The 10,386-nt window shown below is 56.2% G+C and overlaps 1 protein-coding gene across 1 annotated transcript; it reads left to right on the top strand.

Moving 5' to 3' along the window:
• The first annotated feature begins 585 nt into the window (after window positions 1–585).
• On the top strand, window positions 586–5,056 carry LOC116438683 (paired box protein Pax-7-like). Its single transcript, XM_032097674.1, has 4 exons — window positions 586–815; window positions 2,828–3,063; window positions 3,684–3,813; window positions 4,659–5,056. Exons 1-4 carry the CDS (start codon window positions 731–733, stop codon window positions 5,054–5,056), a joined length of 849 nt encoding a protein of 282 aa, XP_031953565.1. The 5' UTR covers window positions 586–730.
• Window positions 5,057–10,386: the final 5,330 nt, after the last annotated feature.

Below are 10,386 nucleotides of genomic sequence, written 5' to 3'. Positions count from 1 at the left end.
GGAGCGCGGGGCTCTGCTCCCATTGGTGCCGGGGCCCGGCGCGGATCCCCCTTCCCGGCCGCCCATAAAAGAAAGGAGCTGGAGCCTATCAGAGCCCGCCCGTCCTTCCCACCGCCCCAACTTCCCCGCTGGAGCAACTTCCAGCCCCCCTCCTCCTCCTCCTCCTCCTCCTCCATCCCTCCAGCGCCACAACCGCGCCGCGAGGAGCAAAACCCGCAGCGCACCGAGCGAATCCGGGGGGCCGCGGCTCCCCCCACGCTCTGCCCCCCGCCAGCCCTAAGCCAGCCCTAAGCCAGCCCTAAGCCCAGCCCTAAGCCCAGCCCAGCTCCCAGGCAACTTTGGCTGCGCCTTGCTCTTCCCGGGTGACATTCCAGCGGAGCGGCCGCTCGGGACGCAGCCCCCAAAACTTTCCCGGGAATTTCTGGTGGGTGATCCCCCCCCCCCCCCCCGCCCCGTCTCTCTCCTCACCCCTTTTTATTCGGCATTTTGATTTTTTGGGGGGTTGTTTTTGGCGATTCTTGCCGTCATTGCCCTCTTTTTTCGCCCTCGGAGCCCACATTTCTCCCTTGTTTTGCAGCCGCTGGAAGGGCTGGGAAGGTTGGGATCGCCGCGGCTCCGTGGAGAGGCGGCCCCGCAGCCTCGCCCCGGTTCTCTCCCGGTTCTCCCGGGGCCCAGGGGTGTCCCCCCCCACCCCCGGTTCTCTCTCGGCCGCCGCGACCCCTCCCCGACCATGGCAGCGCTGCCCGGGACGGTGCCGCGGATGATGCGCCCGGCGCCGGGGCAGAACTATCCCCGCACCGGCTTCCCGCTGGAAGGTAGGTCTGGAGAAGGGAAAAGCGCCGCTCCATCCCTCTGGAATTACCCGGGGGGGGCCCCTTCGGGCAGGGGTGCGGCTGAGCTCCGCTCCTGGGGGGTTCCCCACAGCAGCATCCGACTCCTCACCCCCCACCCAGCCCCTTCCCGCTGCGTATTCCCGGGATTTGCCTCGCTGTTCGCCCGCGTTTCGAGTGTTCCCGGGTATCCCGCGGGATTTTTGGGGCAGCTTCTCCCGCTTTGGGGTTTGGTTGTTTTTTTTTTTTTTTTTTTGGGGAGGGGGTTTTGGGTTGTTTTTTTTTTTTTTGAGGGTTGGTTTTTTAACGTCCCGACAATTTCACCTCCGCGTCAAGGCGGGGGAAAACAACCAAATTGATGGGGTTTAACTTATGGGGGGGGGGGGGGGGTTAGGAATAAAAACCTTTCGCCGGGGGTGCTCCAGGAGCAGCGGGAAGCCGGGATGTCCTTGGCTGCGGCTGGCGGAGCGGGGACTTGGGAGCTGTCACCTCGCCGAGTGTCACCCGCGCCTCCCTCCGCCGTGCCTTTGTCACGCGGGGAGTGATTATTGCCAGGCACACGCATTCCCCTAAAAAAAAAAAAAAAAATTAAAAAAAATAGGAAAAAGAAAAAAAAAAAAAAAAAAGGCAAATTTCGAGCGGGACCCCTCTGGCCGCATTGATTAAAGCGGGGAAAATTTCATCCCGCCCGTGCTCAAGTGGCGAATCCCAAACCTGCGGAAAACCACGCAGGCTGCAAAACACACAGGGCGCGGGGATTTGCTCAAGTGCTTTTCTGTAGCAAATGAAGTAAAACAGACGGCAAGGGAAAGGATCAAAGGATTACAACAATATTTGCACAACATGACTGGGAATAATGAAAGGAGAGAGCGGCCGGCGCTTTTAGCGGCTCTTGAATGTAAAATTGGCCACTCGAGTGTTATCTGCCGATAATGATACATCCAGGGAGCGCCGGCCAAAGTGACTCGGAATTAGCGGTGCATGATTCTGGCTAAATCGCCAGGCGGTTTCTGGAATCGACTTTTCTTTGTAGCGAGAAGGGAATAAAAAAAATAATAATAATAAAAAAAGGGGGGGGGGGGAAGAGAAAAAATTAAAAAATAAATAAATTCCACCCCCCTCTCCCCTCCAGCCTGGCGCAAATTGCCCAGCTGAGTTCTGCCCCCCTCCCGTCCTTCCTCCCCTCCTTTTCGCTTTAATTTCCAGCCTGTGAAATCGGGTTAATCTACAAGATTTACAGCGCGAGATATTCGAGAAATTGCGGAGGGGGCGAAGGAGCCGCCGCTGCCCCCGAGCCCGGGAGAGGCGGCGGCGAAGCGGCCGCGGGGTGAAACCCCCCCGAACCCACAAAAAAAACCCCCGAACCCACAAAAAAACCCCTCAAAACCACCCCAAAATCCCCCCCGAGGGTGTTTCAGAGGTGATTCCCGAAAGTTTGTTTGAAAGCAGAGCTCCGTAAATCGAGGCGAGAAGCGGAGGGAGATTTTTTTGGGGGGAGAAACGGGAAGTTTTGGGAGGGTTTTGTCGTGCGGGTTTGGATCTTGTCGCGTTTAAAGCGCCGGCTGCGATTTGAAACAAAGGTGCGAAACCCTAAATCCGGACACATTTCCAGGGATGGGCACACAGGGGGTGTCTCGGGAATGGGCGAGCGGCTCGGGGGGCGATTTTTATTTTCCCACTTTCCATGGGGAAAGTCTCCGGTGTGGTACCGGGATGAAACACCGGGATAAACACCAGGGTAAAACACCGGGATAAACACCGGGATAAACACCGGGAGAAACACGGAGCGCAGGGCACGGGCGAGATCTTTCCCCTTCTTTTAAACCCCCAAATCCCAGGAGAAAAGCGGGAGGTGCGGGGAAGGACGCGCCGCGTTCCGCTGGATTTTTTCCTCCAATTTTAACTTTTCCCCGTTTTGTTTTTTTTCTTCTGGTTTGGTTTTTTTTTTTTTTGGGATCGGTTTTTTCCCCCCCCCCCCCCCCATCTCTCCCTCGCAGTGTCCACCCCGCTGGGCCAGGGCAGGGTGAATCAGCTCGGAGGGGTTTTCATCAACGGGCGCCCGCTGCCCAACCACATCCGCCACAAGATCGTGGAGATGGCGCACCACGGCATCCGGCCCTGCGTGATCTCCCGGCAGCTCCGCGTCTCCCACGGCTGCGTTTCCAAAATCCTGTGCCGGTACCAGGAGACGGGATCCATCCGGCCCGGGGCCATCGGCGGCAGCAAGCCCAGGGTGAGTGCGCTGCGGGCACCGCGCGGAGCCGCCTTCCTTTCGTCCCAAAATGCCACCGGGTGGGGGGTTTTTTTTTGGGAGGGGGGGGGTGGGTGCAGCGCGAGTTTTCCAAGCTTTTTTTTTGTTATTATTTTCGGGGAAAAGGGGTTTTAATAAACCTGCGTTTTTCGGCCTCTGATGGGGAGAAAGTTGAAGGCGATGAATGAATTAAAGAGGGGGTTTTTTTTGGGTCGCTTCCACGCGCAACAAGTGGCGCGATCGCGTTGGAGCGATTCCGTCGGGCCCCGCGGGTGCGGGGAGCGGGGAATTCGGGGATGTTTTGGGAAGAGCTGCTCAGAAACACCCCAAAAAGCGTCCCCTGGAGCTCCGGGTGATCCCACCCTGCCCGCTCTCCCGGCCCTCAGAGACTCCACTTTCAGGACGGCCAACATTCGGCCTTTTCCCAGCTTTATCTCCCCTTTCCCCCCTTCCCAATGCCCATTTTCCACCCCAAACCCAGCAGCCAGGGCCGAGCTGCGCTGCTCAGCGCTTCTTTTGAATTAAAAGCGCTTTTTCCCTCCTCTCCCTTCCCCTCTCTCCGCACCCTCGGGGACACCTCCGCCGCCCCTTGGTCACAAAAGCAGGTCGCGACTCCCGACGTGGAGAAGAAAATCGAGGAATACAAGCGGGAGAACCCCGGGATGTTCAGCTGGGAGATCCGGGACCGGCTGCTGAAGGACGGGCACTGCGACCGCAGCACGGTGCCCTCAGGTGAGAAGGCAGCTTGGCCACACCGCCCCCAACCCCCCCGAATCCCGTGGGAATGTTTATCCCACGGGAAAGGTTTTCCAGACGTTCCCAACCCTCCTGGTCTCTGCTTTGATGGAGGGGGGAAAATCATCCCCAGAAAAACCCAGGATAGGAGGGGGGATTTGTGCCCTGGCTGCTGGAAAAACAAACACAAGCCAACCCCTTTTCCCAACTTTTTCCAGCTCCCTGGAAAGCCGGGGGGATGCTGGGGCAGGGGGAGAGCCCCAGAGGAGCCCCCCAAATCCAGGGGGAAAGGGGAGCCCGGTCGGTCCCGCTGGGATTTGCTCGGTGGCGGGGGCTGCGCAGCGATGGGATCCCGACCTCACAGCCAGAGATCCCGACTGCTCATGGGAAGCGAGGCTGGATCCCAAATTTTAGCCTGCAGGGATGTGCCTGGGGTCTGGTGGGGCTCTGCAGGGCTTCGCTGTGAGGTCCCTGTGGGTTTTGGGGCGGCTGCGCCTTCTCTGTGGGGTGAGAACAGGCCCGGAGCTCCATCCCGGCTGTGCTTCCCATGGGGAGCTGGGGAGAAATTTGGGAATTTTGGGGACTTTTCCCGGTCCCGGAGCAGGTGGTGCCCCTGGGGACGCTGCCAGTGCCGGTGTCGGGCACATCCCGGTGCTGCCCGGGCCGTGGGGACGGCGAGCGGCGGGTCCCGCTTCGGCAATTTGGGGAACTCTTCGGGCGGTGCCGACAGGTGCATTCCCATGGGAAAAGGGGACACAAGGCCTCCTCCTGCCCCGCGGCATTCCCACTTTTCCCAAGGCAGCTTATACTCGCCTTTCTGCCTTTGACTGTCCGAGGTTTAGTGAGTTCGATTAGCCGCGTGCTCCGCATCAAATTCGGGAAGAAAGAGGAAGACGAGGACTGCGACAAGAAGGAGGAGGACGGCGACAAGAAGGCCAAGCACAGCATCGACGGCATCCTGGGCGACAAAGGTACCGCGTGTGCCCGCGCCGCGCCGGGGGGGGGACGTCGGGGCCACGGGATGGCTCCAGAACCGCTGCGTTTGGATTCCCCCCTTCCCCACCCCAAAAAGAAAAATCCCCGCTGGACGCGCAGAGGGGAGCGGGGCCGGCGGCGTTCCCAGGAGGAGGGAGAGTTGTCGGTGCTTTGCTCGGGATCAATTATCCATAAAAAGGGCCGGGAATGGCTGGAGAAGGGGCGGGGGGGGTGGTGGGAGAGGCGCCTCGGAGGCCGTAAATGAATTTGTTAAACAGATTTCGCTGCCGCCGCCTAAGTGGTCCCCTGGAACCGGGGCTGACAGGTGACCGATGGCGCCGATCAATATCAATTAGGGACGGGAGCCGCGAGCGCCGCGAGGCACCGAGGGGACACGGGGGGGGGATGGGGAGGGGTCCCCGGAGCGGGGCTGCACCCCCGAGTTATCCGGGGGAAATCATCCAGGGAAAATTATCCAGGGAAAAGCCTCGCGGGTGTTGGCGGAAGGCTCCGAGCCAGGCCGCTGGCGGGGTTGTGTTATCACCTCCCAAATCCGGCGTTTTCTGCCGAAGAATCCAACTTCTCGCGGCTGTGGATGCGGGGTTGGGGGTGAGGAGCTGCGGTGGGGGTGGGATTTGAGTGCGGGCAGCGCCGTGATTCCCCTTCCCCCAAAAAACCAGGTGGAATTTTGCGGGAGCATCCATGAGATTTGTCAGTGAAGGCGCTTGGAAAAACGGGAAACTTTGAGCCACGGGAGGAGGAGCCGCTGGGTTTGGGCACAAAATGAGCTCCTTGTGGCGGAGCCCGGCGCCTTTTTGGGGGGAAAACGGGCGGTTTTGGGAGTCTCGGGCAGCGGGAAATTGGGATTTGCCGGTTTTCTCCCGAATTGGTGCAAAGCGAGGACGGGCTGGGCCTGCTGGGGTTGAGCCGGAGTTGGAATTTTGGGGGATTTGTGGCATCGCCGCTGTGGGGGTGAGCGGGGTTTTCCCCCAATCCCGGTGTGGGAATCGCTTCCAAACTTTCCCCGTCGCTCCCAAGTTTCCCCCCCAGTTTGGGACAACGCGGGGCAATGGTGGCGTGGGGGGAATTTTGGGGCAGAAAAGGCTCCCCCGTGCTCCCATCAGTTGGAAATGAAGGTGCACAAAACGGGGTTTATTTTTTATTATTTTTTCCTTTTTTTAAAGGATCCGATCCCCCCCACCTTTTTTTTCCCCCCCCTCCTCTTTTCCCAACCTTGAAGATGAACTTCACTTGCAAAGACCTTCGAGTCTATTGAAGCTTTTTAAGGAAAAGATTCCTGCCCACAAAAGCAAACAGCGGAGGGGGGGAAAAAAAGAAAGAAAAAAAAAAAAAAAAAAGGAAAGAAAAAAAAAGGAAAGCAAAATAAAAAGAAAGAAAAATAAAAAGGAAAGAAAAAAAAGGAAAGGAAAAAAAAGAAAGTAAAAAAAAAGAAAAGAAAGAAAATAGGGAAGAAAAAAGAAAGAAAAAAGGGGAAAAAAAAGAAAGGGGGGGGGAAAGGGGGAAAAACCCGAGGCTGCCTTAAAAACAGAGTAAAGGGATGGGGGAGGGAGGGCGCGTCCATTCTCATTCAAAATTCCGCGAGGAGGAGAAAAACTTTTGGACAAAGGGCCGAGGAGGGGAAGAAAGGGAGATAAATTATTCAAAACTCCCTGCTGTTAGATAGTTTTGTAATATTATCGGAGCGGCTGCTGCAGAAAGGCAGAGCCGTTGGACGCTGCAAAATGTTGCTGTGATTTGGAGAGGGGGGCGATGCTCATTTGCAAATCGGGGCCATTGTGTGGGCCAGGAGCTCCCCCCGCTCGCTTTTCGGGGTGTTTTTAGGTTTTATTAAAGTGGGGGGAAAGGAGATTTTGATGGCGGGGGGTGTTGTTTAAATTGAGTTTCGAGCCAGCGTGGCCGCTGGGGAAAATATCTTTATTTTTGGAAGCGTAGGTTGGTGAGGTGTTGTTTTTATTTTCTTTTTTCGCCGTCCCCGCGCGCGTTTTCATCGCCACCCCCCAAAAAGAACCCACACAAACAAAACAAAACCCCAAAAAGAATTAAAAAAAAAATCAGAATGCAGGAGCTGGGAGCTTTTTATCCCTGATTACCACGCAGAAAGTGCGTGTCAAGAGGCAAAACAAAACGCTCCCTTCTCCCTTCATGGGTGAGGCCGCGGACAAATCAAACACGAGCCCCCATTCCGGGATGAAAGGGGGCTAATTTGGGCAAATTCCCCATTGCCGGAGCCTGTGGAGCGCCGCGCTCCCTCGGAGCGCGCAGAATCCGCCTCTCCCAGCCCCGCAGAGAAATCCCAATTTATCAGCAATTCCCTTTTTTTTTTTTTATGGTCGCGCCCCGGCTGCGCCGAGTGCGGAGAAATCCCCCCCCCCCAAAAAAACCCCACTTGAATTCGGGGGTTTTTGGGGTGCGGGGCGGGCTCTGCGCATCTCCAAAGCCGCGGCTGCAAAAGAAGCGTCCGAAATTCCAAATTTCCCGCCGCCCGGGCGGGTTTTAACGCCTGGGAAAGTTTTAATGGCCCCAATTAAGATAATTGATGATCCCGCTTGTAAAACACTGGCGGGCGGCGGCTGCGCGCTGGGAAACGCCGCGAATTCTGCTCGGAGGAAAAAAAAAAGAACCCAACCCCGCAGTTTGTGCTTGGAGAAAAAAACCCAACCCCGCAGTTTGTGCTTGGAAAAAATCCCAACCCCGCAGTTTGTGCTTGGAAAAGCCGCGATTTCTGCTCGGACACGACGCGATTTTGCACCCCACAACTAAAACCTCTGCGGAGCTCTTTGCCCCCTCCACCCAAATTTTATTCCCCGCTAAAACAAACCCATCCTCGCGCGGCCGGAGGGCGGCGGGGGGAGAGGGATGATTTTTTATCAATTTCCGCGTCTCCAAGCGAATTCTCCCTCCGAGAGCTGCGGAGGGAGGAGGGGGGAAAAAGGAGGAAAAAAAACTTTATTTTGGCTTTTTTTTTTTTTTTTAATCTCTTTTTTTTTCTTCTTCTTCTTTTTCTTTTTTTAATTTTTTTTTAAATTTTTTTTTTCCTTTCCGCTGCTGCCAAACGCTCCGTGGCGGGTTCTCCTCGCGGGGAGCCGGGGGAAGACAGCCCTAAATGCTCTCTCTTTTTAAGTGGGAAAGAAAGCTTCCACCCTGCGCCTGTTTCTTTCTATCGTCTGCTTGGCATTTAATAATGTTAAGACTTATTAGAGCTGGTAATGAAAACTGTGGCTGTTGAATAGGGAGCTGTGTTGGAGAAGGGTGTAATAGCTCCAAGGCATGCTAAGAAATGTATTTATCCCCAATCAGTACTCACTCTCTGAGTTCCCAGCACAAACGTTAAGTTGAAGGGTTTTAAGGCAGATTAAATTGAGCCTTTATTTCTTTGCACTTTCATCTTTAAACGGCTCACTCCAGCTAGCCCTGGGCGGATATTCATGAGGCTTCACTTTGGGTTTCTATTTTTTTTTTTTTTTTTTAATATATATTTATTTATTTATTTAATAGAGATATCCTTGTTAAGAGCGAGTTGTTGTTGTTGCTGTTGTTGTTGTTGTTGTTATTATTATTATTATTATTATTATTATTTGGGGTTGTTGTTATTTATTAGGGCCGGCGGGGAGGGGGACGCGCCGCTCTCCCCCTCGCTGGGAGGTGCAGGGGGTGGGAATTTGGGCACCCCCAAATTTTGGGGGGGGCGCCGCTCGGGGGGCTTGATGGGGAGGGGGAATTAATTGCGGCCAATTAATTGGGGGGGAGGGGGGGTCTGGGGATGGCGCTGCTGGAGGGGAAGCTCGGGGGTCACCCCCACCTCGAGAGGGTCACCCCCAGCCCGACCGTGTCACCCCCGGGCCGCAGCTGCCCCCTCCCCCCCCGGAGCCCCGCGGGATGCTCGCAGGGACCCCCGGCTCGGTTGTGGATTTGGGGTGGAAAAGCGGATTTTTAGGGAATTCTCCGCCCTGCCCCGCACCTCCGCACTCCGCTTCGTGCGTCCCCCTCCACCCCCGAGTTTGTGCCCCGGCAGATTTTGGGGGAGAGCGGCGGGATTGGGGTTCCTTGGAAGTGGGGGAAGGTGAGACCAGCGCTGGGGAGGGGAAAGGACAATTCCACCCGGGAGCAGCAGCGGTTTTGGGGAGCCGCGGGGAGACTTTGGAAGGTCCTGCCCGATTTGACGGAGCTCGGGGAGGGAGAAGGGGGGGACAAAAGAGGGGGACACCCCCCCAAAAAAAGCTGGGAAGGGGCTTTGTTCCCCACGGCGGGAGCGAGGAGCGGAGGGAAGCGGCGCTGGCGGGGCCGATTGATCAGCAAACAATCGGCGTGGGTTTAAAAACCAACAAGCGGCTCCTCTGTAAATGTGTGTTTAGAAGCGCGATGGGGGGGGCCGGGACGGGGGGAACCGGGAGCAGCCACTTCATCAAATCAAGGGATTACCAAAGGTTGGCAATCTAATCAAACAGAGCCCAGGCGGGATTTGTGAGTGTTGCGAGCGGGATCAGCTCTAATAATGGGGGGCAGGAAAGAGATAGGGAGGTGTCAAGCAATTCATTGGCTTTAGGCTGAGTTATTCCGTGCATATTTCAGGCCGAGAGAGGAGAGGGAAAAGAGGGAGGGGAAAAAAAAAAAATTATGGAAAAAAAAAAGCAGGGAGAAGGGAGAGGGAGGAAGGGGGGGGGGATGGATGCGAGCACACACGGAGCTTACATGTCACAAAAAAAGCTGAGACAAATGAGGTACAACAATAAACACAGATAACAATTACAAAGGCAAACAGTGGCTTTTGGGAACGAGTAGCTGCAGAACCTGGGCTACATAAACAAAGTCGGCGAATGTTTGCAAGATAAACTCCTGCCTAAATCGAGTGTGACGGCGGGGAGAGAAGAGAGGAGGAGAGATAAGGTTGGAGAGGGGAATGAACGAGAATAATCGAACACGAGGCGCTTGGCAAAAAAAAAGAAGAAAACCCCCAAACTTAAGACAAGGATGCGGCGAGCGGGGTTCGGCTGTGCGGGGAGGAGTGAGGGGATTTTAGGGAGATGTTTGTGATCCTGGGCTCCTTTGGGGTTGGGGGTTTTTCTTTTCCTCTTTCCCGGCGTCGTTCCCTCCCCCCCCTCGCCATCTCCCTGCTTTGGGGGAGAAGAAAAGGTTCAAATCCCGGAGCGCGGGGAGTGGGAAGGGAAATCTCGGGATCAGAGGCAGGTGGGGTTCGCCCGGGACGGGAGAGGAAGTGCACGGGAGACGTTTTAATGTGGAATTTGGAGGTGATTTCATGACCCGGGGCGGGTAGGAAGCGGGTTTTGGGCGACGGGGTGGAGATGGAGGAGCGATAGAGCCGCGCAGGAAGGAAGCGGGAAGGTCTCGTCCTAATCCCGGGTTTGGGCCCTAATTGGGCCGGGAGAGAGGGGGCAGGGTTGGAATCAAGGCAGGGAAGGCTGAGAGGGAACTGCGTGACCCGGGGGATGCTGGAAACCAACAGATCCCCCCCAGAAAACGCCGCTTTTAACCCAAAATCATCTCAAGGAGCAGCTCAGGGCCGCGCTGGGGTCTCGCTCTCCCGCGGAGCCGCGGCCGTGCGGATCTTTCCAAACG

Source organism: Corvus moneduloides, unplaced genomic scaffold (assembly GCF_009650955.1).
Source record: "Corvus moneduloides isolate bCorMon1 unplaced genomic scaffold, bCorMon1.pri scaffold_102_arrow_ctg1, whole genome shotgun sequence".
In the NCBI taxonomy this organism is placed as follows: Eukaryota; Metazoa; Chordata; class Aves; order Passeriformes; family Corvidae; genus Corvus; species Corvus moneduloides.
Note: the sequence above shows the minus strand (reverse complement) of the source record. Positions and strands in the feature narration are given on the sequence as shown.

What these genes read in the sequence shown, in the direction of transcription:
- LOC116438683 (XM_032097674.1), top strand. Translation starts at nt 731, where the DNA reads ATGGCAGCGCTGCCCGGGACGGTGCCGCGGATGATGCGCCCGGCGCCG. An exon ending in CACCGGCTTCCCGCTGGAAG is followed by an intron (nt 816 to 2,827) that starts GTAGGTCTGGAG and finishes TCTCCCTCGCAG; the next exon opens with TGTCCACCCCGCTGGGCCAG. An exon ending in CCGCAGCACGGTGCCCTCAG is followed by an intron (nt 3,814 to 4,658) that starts GTGAGAAGGCAG and finishes TCCGAGGTTTAG; the next exon opens with TGAGTTCGATTAGCCGCGTG.